The sequence below is a fragment of the Tamandua tetradactyla genome, chromosome X, assembly GCF_023851605.1.
Source record: "Tamandua tetradactyla isolate mTamTet1 chromosome X, mTamTet1.pri, whole genome shotgun sequence".
NCBI lineage: Eukaryota > Metazoa > Chordata > Mammalia > Pilosa > Myrmecophagidae > Tamandua > Tamandua tetradactyla.
In genome coordinates, this window is record NC_135353.1 from 159,477,330 (window position 1) to 159,492,022 (window position 14,693).

The 14,693-nt window shown below is 42.5% G+C and overlaps 2 protein-coding genes across 6 annotated transcripts in view; one reads left to right on the forward strand and one right to left on the reverse strand.

The window, feature by feature from the left end:
• Positions 1–11,616, forward strand: part of ACE2 (angiotensin converting enzyme 2) — a 63,120-nt gene extending 51,504 nt beyond the window's left edge. The window contains exons 18-19 of one of the 2 annotated variants that reach the window (XM_077146348.1): positions 1,292–1,486; positions 4,666–11,615. In XM_077146348.1, the coding sequence (XP_077002463.1) occupies positions 1,292–1,486; positions 4,666–4,774 (304 nt within the window). In that variant the 3' untranslated portion in view covers positions 4,775–11,615. Of the gene's footprint in view, positions 1–1,291; positions 1,487–4,665 lie in introns of both variants that reach the window. The other variant, XM_077146349.1, reaches the window with a different exon arrangement.
• The window catches only part of BMX (BMX non-receptor tyrosine kinase), a 69,763-nt gene continuing 64,268 nt past the window's right edge, over positions 9,199–14,693 (reverse strand). For all 4 annotated transcript variants that reach the window (XM_077146350.1, XM_077146351.1, XM_077146353.1 and 1 more), the window contains one exon: positions 9,199–9,634. In XM_077146350.1, the coding sequence (XP_077002465.1) occupies positions 9,560–9,634 (75 nt within the window). In that variant the 3' untranslated portion in view covers positions 9,199–9,559. The remainder of the gene's footprint in view (positions 9,635–14,693) is intronic.

The window sequence follows — 14,693 nt, forward strand, 5'->3', positions numbered from 1 at the left end:
AACAAACAGTTTGCCTGATCTGCCTCAGCAGTTGCCCCTAACCACAGCAGGGGTAAAGAATGGATCGGCCGGCGTAGATGGTTCATCTTGACATGAAAGGATGCACATACCTGCCATTATGGGGCTGCACATTAGGTGGCCCTCTTGAGCTACATCAGGGAATCCTGTTCCCCTCGAAAAGAGATCTTAGTTCAGACCTGCTGGGCAGGGTGAGCCTAGAACATCTGACTGGGTTGTAGACTTACTACCCAGCCATATTCCTAGGCACTCACTGACTGCCTCCAAGAGACCTGTGTGTGACTAGGGGGAAGTGCTGGGTGAGAGTCCAGCCCTCCCGGATGCCCAGCTGCTAGCTCTAGGGCACCTCAAACTTGCCTTTTCTGTTTCTGGAATGACCCGAACAGAGCACATTTGGGCTGAGGCCACCAGGGGTTACATGGCTGATGCAGATTTCCTCTCTCTCCCTCTCTGGGTTAATGCAGACCTCCTGATCTGCTCTGTACCCAGACACTTTGGTCTTCAACCCAGAATATTCCCCTCCATCTCTTTCTGTGTGTGTGTTGTACGGTGGGGGTCACATTTCATTCTTTTTCTGTGTGACTAACCCATTATTGCCCCACCAGCTGTTGATTTTGGGGGGCTGGGAGTGCACGAACCGGGAATCGGACCCGGGTCTCCCACGTGGCAGGCGAGCATTCTACCACCGAACCACCCTCGCAGCCCCAGTGTGTGTTTTTAATAATCGTCATCCCTCTTGCTGCCATACGATTCAGCCATTTCCCATCCTGGAGCTGGAAGAATTGGTAAAAGTCCTTTTCCTATGTCCCTTCCCAGTGCAGCCCCCAAATGCCACACGTTTGATTTGGAAAATATGATGACAGAGACTTGGCTATGGGACCTGTTTCACGTGTAGAAAGACATATATCCAATTCTCCCCCAGTTCTTTGATATGAAGTCGTTATAGACATACGCTGACAGAGGGGAAATTCTCAGCAAACATGTTAACTTTGCGTTTATAACTGTTTTCACATTTCCACACTTGCAACACGTTTTTCCACTGAGGATCTTGCCTCACCTGCCCCAGGTTGGGAGTGATGCAAGGTGCACCGCTGTCACAACCCCTGGCTTTCATCGGGACTGCTTATTTTGAGTTTGCTGTTATTTTAAGTGTACATTGCTATGCTAAGCCTTGTCAAATCCTTTCTGGACCAATGCCATAGGGGGTAAATAACTAGGCATAATTGTATTTTGCCAAAATGTCCCTTTTGCTGTGTTTTGCTTCTGCGAATAGTATGTCCCGGGACCGTATCAATGAAGCTTTCCGACTGGATGACAGCAGCCTGGAGTTTGAGGGGATTCATCCGACACTGGAACCCCCCTACCAGCCACCCGTCGTCATATGGCTGATTGTTTTTGGGGTGATTATGGGTGCAGTGGTGGTTGGCATCGTGCTGCTGATTTTCACCGGGATCAGAGAGCGCAGGAAGTAAGTGGCCCTGCCTGGGCTCGCCTAGCCCAAGCCCCAGAGGGCGCGGGGACACCACCCGGACCTCCGCAGCTAGTGAAGGTTGTTCCTTAGTGGAGCATTTTGGCATCTAATTATTCTGATGCATCCCCTGAAATCTGCCCAGTGTCAGCTGCGCTCCTCGCAAGCACAGTGGGGGTACCGCCTGGGGAGCCCCTAGTAAATTCCATCCCGGCTACTTCCTGCCGGGGGTGTTGCCCCCTCACCAGGGGAGGGCAGGCTCGGGGGATGGTGCTCTCTGCTGAGTCTCCCTGGTCTAGGAGTGACTCTGGAGCCTGCACTGGCGATGCATCTGAACTGTGAAATTGGTCCAGAAGGAACCCTACCATTGGATCCAAACTGCTGCTCTATGATCCCCTCCATTCCTCCTCACGGAGCCCAGACTTTGCATCGTCCCCCAAGTTCATGGGCCAGGTCCTCTCTCGTTTGTTCTAGAGCCAAAGATCCAAGTTCATCGAGACCTGAAACCACCAGAAATCTGGCCTCTAATCTTGCTCGGCCGCTAGAAGATTTTTTTTCCCTGACCTAGAGAATTCATTTGCTTTTGTTGAGTTGATAATATTTTATAGCAGCTAGCAAAATGCCATGCATGCAGTAGGCTGTTGAAACACATTCTTGACTGAATCTCTACATGCATTAGTCTATTTTGCTCAATTTCCTTCATTATAGAGGTTTTTAGTTCCCCCAAGTAGCTTCATTTTTAAAATTAGGTATTGAATAGGGAATATATCCCTATGTTAATTTTTTTTTAAATACAAAAGGAAGTGTAAAAAAGTCTCCACCACCCTTTACCTCCAAGTTCCCTTCCCAAAGCCAACCAGAATTACTAATTTTCAGTATATAAATGTTAGCAGGCTTTACACCATGGTCTATATATTCTTTTATTCCACCACTTAATATTTTTTTGAGATCTTTCCTTATTAGTTGCATAAAGGAACTGTGACAACACAGTTTCCCATTTTAGGGACCAGTCTTAATTTAAGTACCTCTATTAATGGATTTTTAGGTTGTTTCCAAATGTTTGTGATTTAGAAAAAAAGGTATAATAGCTTAATACAGGTAATTTACTGTGTGTATGAATATCTCTGTAGGATAAATCCTAGCTGCAGGAAAGCTGCATAAAGGGTATGTACGTGTGCAGTTTTGATAAATATTTCCAGATTGCCCTCATTAGAGGCGGTATTTATAGTCATATAATTTATAGTCATATCAGTAACAATATATGAAACATCATCTCATATTCCTGCCCACCCCCCGCCCCCAGGCTCTTTAACACAAAATAACTACCAAACCTGTTGCTCTTTATCAATCTGGTTGGTGAAAAGGTGGCCTACTGATTTTTCTTTATTTGCAACATGGTGCCAAAATCCATTGCCTTTTTCTGGTTGTTATTATTTACTTGGAGTAGCAACCTTTGGATATTGACTCTCTGGCAAAATTGAAGTATTTCATTTTAATGTTTTTGGTATGTCTTCTCTCATGAGAAGAGACTTCACCTTTGGATGAGTAAAGTAGAATAAGTAATGGGAATGGGAGTGAGGTGGAAAAGGGCACAACTATCTGCTTTAACTGAATCCATAGTCCCTGAAATTCATTATAAGAGATAGCTGACGAAGCACTCCAGTTCCTCTAACAGTAGACCCGAATTTGTCACGCAGCTCCCAAAACTCTTGATAGAGAAGGTGCCATTTGCCATTTAGCCCATCACCCACTCCTCCCATCTCACAGCCCCACTTGTTGTCACCCAGGTCTCCTTCAGATATCCCCTGGACCCCGTGGCCTGGCATGCTTCTAAGCCCCTGCTTCTGTGGGAGGTCACTTGAGGACTGAGATTGTGTCACTCATTTAATGAGTCCTCCTCCTCAGCTTCTGGAGAGTGCTGGACACATGAGCACTATTGACTGGTGGGAACTTTAGGTGTAGGCTCTGACACGCACAAAAAATATCACCCCCTCTTCTGCCAGAGTGAGGGCTCACCACGCGCTCCCTGCCAGGGAGAACTTCTAGAAAACATAAGTGGAAGCCAAGGCCAGTGGATTCAAGCCGGTATAAAAAGCCCTTTGAGGCCAATGTGTATTAAACAGAAAAGAAGATTTAACTTAACTACAGCATTCCTGATGTTTGCTTCTGCCAATTGAGAAAGTCAAACTGGTGGCTTTGAAGACAGAGATTTCTGTCCAGTCCACTCCCTGTGCTCATTTGCTCCTCACCTAATTTTCAGCATCTGCATACTTTACCTCTGTTATTCCTCCAAGAGTGGTCCTTGGGCCAGCACTAGCAGCAGCATCACCTGGGAGCTGGTGAGAAATGCAGATTCTTGGGCCCCATCTCAGACCGATCAAATCTGCATTTTAGTAAGGTCCCCAGGTGATTCGGATGCACGTTACAGTTTGAGAAACACTTCTCTGTGCTATAAAAAATTGCATGATAAAAAATATGCACAAAGCGAATTCCTTAAATAATTAGGAGGTGGGTGCTAATAGAAGTTACACGGAAAAATAAGACAGCTGCCCTCCTCTGTGCTTTTGTGTATGCGAGTTCTCAGAAAACATATGATAATAATTGTCATGTATATATAAAACTGAGGCTCAGAGAGGCTGAGCGAGTCGCTGAAGGTCCCACGGCTGGTGAGTAACAGATTAGGCTAGACGCTTCAGTTTCCGAAGCTGGTTGGTGTGCTGTGAAGCTGCCCTGCCCAGTCTTTCCCCTTTAGCAGGGGAGCTCTTTCATATGAGGCCATTAGCTAAATAGCCACTGAAGCTGCTAAAAAGAGTGAGACCAGGTAGCACTTACCGAGGATTATGTGCCAGGTTCTGTGAGTGAGTAGCAGCCCTGTTTCATAACTGCCATCCTTTTCTGAATAGGCGAGCAGGGGCCCCGGCCCCGGCGTCCTGACCCCAGAGCCTACACCCCCAAGCACCTCCTCTGCCCTGCCTGCCATCGTGCCAACCTAGCCTGGGGGCTAAAGAAACGAACCAGTTGCCGTCCTTGCAGCCCAGGAGTTCGTAGCCTGCTAAGAAGGGGCAGAAACGGCAAACGCGTGCACTGGCATCTACTGATGCGGAGATGAGAATGACGCCGGGGCCCCTGGGGAGTCATTCTAGCAATGCTGTATCTAAGTGACTTGCTTTATTCAACAGGAAAAATCAAGCAAGTGGTGAAGAAAATCCTTATGCCTCTGTGGACTTCGATAAAGGAGAAAATAATCCAGGATCCCAAAACAGTAATGATGTTCAGACTTCATTTTAGAAAATTGATCTTATTTCCTCCTGGGGTGATTGTATTGTACGTAATGTTCATTTCAATGTACGGAAAATTTGGGCTTATGAAGATGTCACTAACTCTCAAAACTATGGCTCTGTTCAGAAAATGTCACCCACTCAGCCAAAGAGGGGGCGCGACTGAGGAGAGAGCCGTCTCACCCAGGCGGCTTTCAGTGTTTATTTCTGCCTCAGGGTTTGACTTCCCTTGTGTTTCCTTCAAAGGGCTGTCTATATCAGAGAATAATAGAGAAAGTGTGTCTTTGTCCTCCCAGGTTGCTCAGGGGTGATGAAATAGAAACATCCGTTTAGTTGCTAGAATGGAAAAAAGAAGCCGCATCTTGGGAGCAGGTGTTGTGCTTTGTGTGGGCTCTGGGTGGGCGTGCCTGGGAGCAGGGGGCTGTGGGGGCGGGGACTGCCGCATGCTGGTGGCCTTAGTCCGCGTGTGAAGGCTGACACACTCTCTTCACATTAACGTAATCGGAGTTTCCTAGGAATTCTCCCTCAGCGAGGCTGGAATCGGATCACACCTCCTTCGGGGGACAGGCCTAAAGGAGAGAGAAGAATCCCGAGAGGAGTTAGAGGGCCTCGCCTCCTCACTTCCAAGTTGTTTGATGGCTATTTCCCTGACGTGTCCCTGACCGACACAAAACCAGCCCCAGGCGCCTCCCCAGGACACCTGCTAGAAACTCGCTGCCATTGTGCTTTCACTGTGGAGTGTAAATCCCAACTGAGGCATCCCCCCCTGAAGCCGACACCCCGTCTCTTAAATCTTTGTATCAACCCACAGTGTCTGAGTAGTGCTGAGCCCAAAGCACTCAATAAATACGTGTCAGATTTGCACACTCCCGTGGTCTCGGGCGTCCCTCCAGGCTGGAGCCTCTGTGGATTCCATCTGCTTTTCACGTCCATGGGCAAAGCTGTCGTCAGACTGCCTGGCTGCCTCAACCTCCCACAGGTCTTGGGACATATCTCAACTCCTCAAATGGCTTTATGGTACAAGCAAGTGGAAAATCAGTCCAAAAGGAGTAGTGTTAAGACCTATTTGTGAGAAAGAAATCTGTTTTCTTGGCCCTTGCTGGCCTGGAGTTCATCTGACAATAAAGATGATGACACAGGGCCAGGCCTTATTCTAAGAACCCCATATGAAAGAATGCCTTTAAACTCATAACACCCTCTGAGTGAGACAGTATCTGTAGCTACCCCTTACCGACGGGGAACTGAGACTGAGAGTTTAACTGGCTCAAGGTTGTGTGGCCATTAAATGGTAGAGTTGAGATTTGAACCCCAGCAGTCTGGTGCCAGAATCTGTGTACCTCATTCAACCAAACTGCCACATGATGTTTGAGGAAGCCCAGTTACATCATAAAGCCCCGCTAAAAGATCCAGGCACCTTTGCTGGCCTTAGACCCTGAGGTTCATTCTCTCCTCACATGTGCTTTCCCTAAGTGCTTCACCTCTACTGGATGCTTCCTCTAGCTCGGTGGCTCTCACCCTAGGACTGGAATCACAGAGGGGGCATTTCAAACACTCAGATGACCCAGACCACCCAAAGGTCCTGATGAATTGGTCTAGGATGGAGCTTGGGCATCGGTGTTTGTAAAGGCTCCTGCCTTCAGGCTAACGTGCAGTCAGGGTTGAGAACCACGGCCTAGCCCAGAGTTGGGTCAAAGTGTGGCATCAGCCTCACCCATGCGCTTGTTAGAAATGCAGGCTCTCAGGCCTCACCCTGGACCTACCAACTCAGAATCTGCATTTTTACCAGATCCCCAGGAAGTTTGTGTGCACATTACAGTTTGAGAAGCACTGGTCTTCATAAGGGACAAAACTCAGCTTGGTATTGAAAAACCTAAGTTTGCATATCCCGAGTCAAGCTTGCAGGCCTTCTATGTAGCAGTAACTGGTGAGAGGATGGAGACCCTACAAGGAGGGTTCCCTGCCTGGGGCTAAGACAGGGGTCTGCAAACCAGGGCGTACGGTCATCCTGCCCACCATCTGTCTTTATATGGCCTGTGAGCAAAGAACGGTTTTTACATTTTTTAATGGTTGGAGAAAAAAATCGAAAGTAGAATAATATTTTGTGACACATGAAAATTATATGAAATTCAAATTTCAGTATCCATAAATTAAGTTTGATTGGAACCTGGCCAGGCCCATTCATTTCCCGACTGTCTGCAGCTGCTTTCCCACTATAACCATAGAAGAGTTGCAAAGCCACCTGGCCAGGGCCAGCAAAGCGATCTGGCTCTTTACATACAAACTTTGCTGACCCCTGGGCTAAGAGGCAGTGAGAAGTACATAAAATTATAAATCTGAAAGGGCCAGTATGATGCTCAGTGACCTGAGGTACATTTGTTTATGGAATCTGAAGCCATTCACTGAGCATTTTCTTCCTGGGAATGTAATTATTTCTTAGCTGGGTGAGAAGATGAGAAGAGAAGCAATTAGGACAGAAACAGCAGGTGCTTCCTCCTCATTCCTGGTGCCTATCAATGAATTATTCTCCCTTGTTTGAAAGTTTACCCCCAATTTAGGTAAAGACGAGGCCTGAGGTCCAATCTCTCTTTCTGAATTGAAATCAAAACCGAGAAACCCAACTTTGTAAATCAACTCTGTTGGCAGCTTGCTCCCAATTAATTCACGTAGGTATGATGTGAATTTTGCCCAGACCCTCTTGGCTTTCTGTATGACTTTTGGCATATAGGAAAAAAGTTCAGCAAAACCAGGAAGTTATCTGTTGGTTTCCAGCTAGTAAATGCTGCATTTATATGTACCCTCCATCTTGCCCTTTGGAAAAACTTCTTGCCACACAGTCTGCCTTTTTCTTCACTCACAAGAGAGCATAGGTTGTTTCTTGGTTTCAAACAATGATAATTGCTGGACATCACCACTAAACACAGTTAAATAGCATTCAAAACTTATTATGCATGTTTTAACTAGTATGATTGTAGTTCCATTACTTGGCTCCTTCCAGCATCACTGGACTTGTTCTCTGATAAACCTCTCCAGTACCTTATATTCTTTCTTGGCTTGATTTTTATAGCCAGGCTTCTAAGCCAAGCCTTTCATATTAGACAGTTCTGTATTTGATGTGTATTTCTTTTGTTACAATGAGGATTATTTTACAAAGATCAAATAGACACCGAAGAAGGCAGAGAAGAAAGGAAAACAGTTTTCAAGAGGGTGACCCCAAAGCCCTGGCTTGTATCTGAGAAATCCTTCTGTGAGGTGCTTAGGCCCCTGGTGTACAGGATGAGAGCTCAGTAAAGACATCCGATTGTGGGCTCCTGGCAGAAGAGGCTTTGGGTCACTCGTTCCTTCTTTCCCCTTGGGCAGAAAAGAACCTGGAACACAGTAAGTACTAAATAAATGCCCACTGAATGTATAAATGCCCCAGTGGATATTTAAAGAGTTACACTGCATTATATGTTGATATTCGTGTACCTCCAAAAAAATAGATGATTTTCAAAAGTCAACTCTTGGCTGAAAATAAAGGAGCCATTGTTTAAATGTCAAGAAACAAATAACCAAGAGAGACCACTGGAGATCCCTGGTGGGGCAGGGGATGAGGGGGATGAGGGGGTGAATGTCTCTTAAGGGACATTATTAACTTCTATCTGGAAAATAGTAGCTGGGTTTAACTACTACTAATGGTAGTAGTGCCTCCACATAACTTGTCTCTCTCCCTTCCTGGCATTATAGAAAAGACAACCAACTATTCCAAATGAGATTATAACCGGTGAGTTCAGCAGCAGGCTGTGAAGGGTGGCAATCGCAGGAACAGATTTAAAGCTAAAGTACTTCTTAGTAATAGTCAGGAGAAGCTAAAAAAAAGTACTTCTGTACCTTTGTATCAAGATGAAAGACTGAAGTGGAAACTCCAGTTATCCAACATTCAAGGATTAAAAATGATTAGAAGGCAAAAGTCTAATAAATTCTAGAGTGAAGACAAGGACTTCACTGAATCCAGACCCAAAACTGGTTAAGGTTAAGGAAAAAGGCATCATTGTGCCTTAGCATCTCTTTAAAATTTGCTCTGTGTGAAACATTTAATATTTTATTTACTAACATTAACTTAAGTTTTATATTTGTGTACATGAATGACATCAAAAGACATTGTTCCAATCGGGAGCTCAGATGAGAACTGAGCCATCTGGTTAGAAGGAGGGGCCGCCCACCGAAGCCTCATCATGTCACCAGGGCCTCTAGGGCAGTTCCCAGTGACCGCAGCAGCAACAACAGGGAGGTGGTTAAAAATACGGATTCTCAGGCTGCACGCACACCTCATCTTACCAGAGTCTCCGGGGAGGTTCCTAGCAAGCTGTGTTTTAATAAACTTTCCATTTGATTCTCATGCATGCTCACATTTGAGAACACTGAAACATAAAGGCACATGCCCACATTTCTGTACTTGTTAATAACATTTAATTATCATGACAATGACAATATAATGAAAAGAACACACTTTTAACAAATTCTTTTTCAATTCTGTTCAATGTTTATACCTGCTTCACACCCTCTCTATATTGCAGTCAGAAAAGGTACCTCTGCTATAGGCTGGGAAGTGTTACATTAAGAGAGGCAAAACCAAACTCACTAATTTGTCCTAAAATTCAAGGAAACCTTTTGCTTCCTACCTTGTTCATTTCTAGTAATATAATAGACAGCACACAGAACACCATTAAGAAGAACTAGCTAAATTACATTCCTTTAAAAGAATGAAAATGTTTGCCAACATTTATATCCATTCCCATCAATTCTCCTAATTTCTTCTTCAAGGCTTGTCTTTTGCCCGAAGTGGTTCAATGGAAGATAGGAGTTGCTGAAATGTGGGACGCTTTTCTGGAAGCTAGATAAAAGAAAAACCCAATGTTTTAGTTTATGAAAGTTATAATTAAATAATAAAATATATGCCTCAGTCCTAAATGTTTAAACATTACAGACATTTCTCTCAAGTTCAGGAACAAGGCAAGGATGCCCTCTATCACCACCACTTTTTTTTTCTGAAAGCACATTAAATTTTTTATTTTGAAATAGTTTCAAACTTACAGGAAAGTTGCAAAAATAATACAGAAATAATACAGAGAACTACAATATACATCCTACCCAGATGCCCAGATTTACCAACTTTTAACATTTGCTGCATTTAATATATCTACCTCTATCCATCTTCTAAGCATCTGAGAGTAGGTTGTATACCTCATGCTCCTTTACCACTTGATAATATTTCCAGGTATATCTCCTAAGAACAAGGCATTCGCTTATGGGACTACATTAAGTACAATTATCAAGTTCAAGAAATTTAACATTGATATGAAGCATACACTGTATAGTTCAATTTTTTCAGTTGCCCAATGATGTCCTTTTGGGCATTTTCTCCTCCATTATTAGATGTAGTCCAGGATCACATACTGCATTTAACTGTCATTGTCTCTTTATGCTCTCTCTCTTTTTAAAAATTGTAGTATACTTAACATACAACATAAAATTTCCCATCCCAACCCCTCCCAAGCATACAATTCACTGGCATTAATCACACAATGCTGTGCTACCATCAGTATCATCCATTACTAGAACTTTCCCATCAACCCAAAGACCCTGCACCCATTATGCATAAACTCCCCATTCCTGCCCCCACCTGTCCCTGCCCCTGGTAACCTGTACTCACTCTACTTTCTGTCTCTCTGAATTTGCATATCCCAGTTATTTCATTTAAGAGGAATCATACAACATCCGTCCTTTCCCACCACTCTTTAACTTTGTCTTGGAGGTATTAACCAATGCAATCAGAAAGAAAAAATGATTTAGGGCTTCAAAATTTGGAAAAGAAAAAGAAAAAGTATCTTTATTTGCATAGGACATGATCATAAAAATGGAAAACCTAAGAGAATCAGCCACAGAACTAACACAAACAATAAAGTAATTCACCAGGAGAGCAGTACATAAATTTAACACGCCAAATAAATAGCCTTTATATATACCTACGGTAATTAATTAGAAAATAAAATAGACAACTCCACTTACTTAAGCAGCATAACCAAACAAAATACTTAGCAAAAAGTTTCCAAAAATGAGGAAAACTTTAAAACACTGCTGAGAAAATATAAGTGCACTCTTCAACACATAGAAAAACATCCCTTGTTCTAGAATATGATGAATCAACATCATAAAGACATCAACTTTTCCAACTTAAAATATAAACCAAAGACCATCTCCTAAAAAAATGAACACTTTGTTCAAGCTAAATACATTGCTTTTCTAGTCATAGGTTTAAAATATGCAAAAATAGCTAAGAAAACTACAAAGAAAGATGAGAAATGGGGGTTGGTATTCTACCAAATATTGAAACATCTTATAAAATCTCTATAATTAAAACTGGGGTGCTAGCACATGAATAGACAGACCAAAGAATAGAATGGAAAGTTCAAAACTAAAGCTAAGTACATATGGAAATTTAATATAATATTAGGGTGTTATTTCATTTTGCTTCGTGGGTATAGAGTGTTTATAAATAAAAATTAATTTTAAAAAGAAATTTTTAAACAGTGATATTTTATCCCTGGGATGAAGATGGTTTTTAATAAATGGTGCTACAACAACTGGATAGCCATTTAGAAAATCACATGTATGGATCCATACTTTATACCATATACCAAAACAAACACCAACTGGAACAGAGACCTAAATGTAAAATAATGAAACCATAAAGTACTAGAATAAAACCTGGGTGAATTCAATTGTAATCTGGTTTTGGGAAAGATTTTCTAACTATGACTTAAAATCTAGAAGCAATAAAAGCAAATATCGATATAGTAGACTTTTTTTTTTTTTTTTAACATGGGCAGGCACTGGGAATAGAACGCGGGTCTCTGGCATGGCAGGCAAGAATTCTGCCACTGCGCTACTGTGGCCCGCCCAGGTAGACTATTTTTAAATTTGCATGTCAAAAGACACCATAAACTAAATTAAAAGACAAGTGATAAACTAGGAGAAAAATATTAATCTTGTCAATTTACAAAGGGATCTTTAAAACTGAAGAGAGGGGAGAGATGAAAACCTGATAGAGAACAGGTAAAAGACACAACAGATAGTTCTCAGAAAGATACATAAATGACCCTTAAAAATACAAAAAGGTGCTCAACCTCACTCATCATGAAAGATATACATATTAAAAATGCAATGAAATGCTGCTGCTTATTGATCATTTTGGCAAAAATTTGAGTTTGACAATGCATTCTGTTGGCAAGGTTGTAGGAAAACACGCATTCTTCTCCATTGCTAGTGGGGCAACACTTATGAAGAGGCATTCCTAAGCTACTATTTTGTAAGAAAGAAAGGGAAACAAACATACACACATAAATACATACACGCATGCGCTCATTTTTGTACAAAGAAATACAAAAAGAGTAAACCAAAATCTAATGAAAATTGTGAATGAGGTAGCAATTGGAGCGATGCTTCTCTGAGCTCACTTAATTTGGCTTTGACCTTTGAATCATGTAAATGTTATATGTACCAAAAAATTTAAATTAAAAAGGACCAAAAAAAGCAAACCCAAATTTGAATACAATGTGAACAAATAAGCCTGCATATCATATTAAAAACATAACCATAAGTGAAAAGAGCCAATTCAATTAGCCTTTGAATCTAGTCCCTGACTGTACACCTTTAGTGAGATGCATTCAAAGGACAAAAGAACTCCGAAGACCTCTTGAACTTCAGATTTGTTGGTGCTGTGTTGGAGGATGGAGGAAAGGGCTTTGAGAAATGATACCCCAGTAACCATGTTCACATTAAGAGTCCAGAACTCTACTAAATTCCCTGGTCCCTGGAGAAATCACTGATTCCAGTTCTGGAGCAAGGAATTTCTGAGGTGAATCTGGCATATTTCAGAAAGCAAGGAAATACCTAAAGAAATGGGGCCATGTCCAAAGACCAAGGAGCCAGGGTTGAAGGGTTTCCCACTGGCCAAATCTGGTACAACTGAACAAAAAAACATAATGGCAGTAATGAACTATATTCACTAGATACTCATTAGAGAAAAGGAGAAAGGGAGAGAAATTGGGGAAAGCTTTTCTTTACAGAAGAATGCTAGATAAATGATGAAAAAATGATAGAATTATAAAATCTTTTTGTAACCTCCAATGAAATAATAGATTCAGGCAAGGATCATCAATGGGTATGAAAACTGTTGGAAGAATGAATATCAAAGGATGTTTATATGCTCTCAAACTATCAATTTTTGGACTACTATAAATTACAAAGGGGAAACTTGCTTCACAGTGGAGAGATCTGGGCATCACCAATGATGACTGGGTCTGATATCATATGCCTCTTGACATGACATGCTGGGAGCTACATAGCATCAATTACATGATGTTCTTGCCAGAAATGTTTGATTTGAATCTCATCATGGGGTCAGATCAAGAGTCAGATGAATCTCGAATGAGTGTTGTTCTGCTGGACAGCTGTCCTCTACTCTCAAAGCATAGTATATGAAGAACAGGAGGAGGAGGGGAGCCATTCTAGATTGGGAAAGACAAATGAAATATATAACCCTGCCTGGATTCTGGATCTGCAAGAAAAAAGCACTACAAAGGACACGTTGGGGACAGGTGGAGAAAATTAAGTATGGACTAAAACGTTGGAAGCTGTTACAAAGTTAGTTTGATTTTCCTTAGTATGTTCATAGTATAAGAAGTGAGGCAGAATGTCCTAGTTCTTGGAAGATGCATGCTGGTGTATTTGGGGTGAAGGGTTGTGATGTCTGTAATTGACGCTGAGATAGTTGGCAAAAAGGAAGCATGTGGATGTAGAGAGAACTGGAGAGGGCATGGCAAGACGTTACCAGTTGATGAACCCAGGTGAGAGGATGTACAGGTGCTCATCTTACTCTTCTTTCAACAGTCCTATGGATTTGAATAGTTGGAAAATAAAATACAGAAAGGGGGAAATCCAAAATCTACAAAATGCTCACTATATGCAGAATTGTCAACTGGGCATCATTTCTGTGCCACCCCTCTGTGGATGGATTCTGCCATGACACACACTTCTGCGGACCCACTATGGGAAAAAGGTAGTTCTTTCTTATTCAGGGCTCGCATCCGAGAGTGCCGTCATGTTCTCAGGAGTTAGAGTGGGGATGGTCAGGGCAGAGGTGGGGCTTCAATGCATAAAACTTGTCTGCCTCTCTTCTCCGTCTGTCAGGACAGCAGTAGGTCAGCCTGGTTGTGGGCTGGTCTCAAACTATACTCCCACCCAGTCTGACCCTCCAGCATTGCTAGCAGCTCTCACAACCTTAGATACTAAGTTATGGATAGAAGAAGCCTTAGATAGTTTTCCAAGTGCTATAGGGTGGGAAATCATGAAGCGCCCATATTTCAGGCCATGATTTAACGATAAATGATAAAACATTGCTGTGTGATGCAGACAGCAATTCTGGATTCTAAGCTCCAAGACATGAAGTTAGGAACCATTTAAGTTCTGTTCACCAGTTTATTCCCAGCATTAAGCCTAGTGCCTGGTATATAGGGGTTCCATGAATATATAACAACAACAACAAACACTTAAAGCACTTACTGTGTGCCAGGCACCATTCTAAATGCGTTCTCTTAAACTCATTCAATCCACTCAGTCCAGATAAGTACTATTTTACAATGACACATACAGAAGTTAGGAGACTTGTACAAGGTCACACAGCAAGTAAGTGATCAAGGCAGGATTCAACCCAGTCTGGCCCCAGAGCTGGCATGCTTAAACACTATAGCAATGTGCTTTTTACTAGTGAATGAATGAATGAATGCAGCACTAGGTACTTTTCTTCACCAGGCAGTACCATATAATGGTTATGTGCTATGGGCTCTCAGATTAATGTTCTAAAAAAGCCTCCTTTTAATGTGGCACTGCCT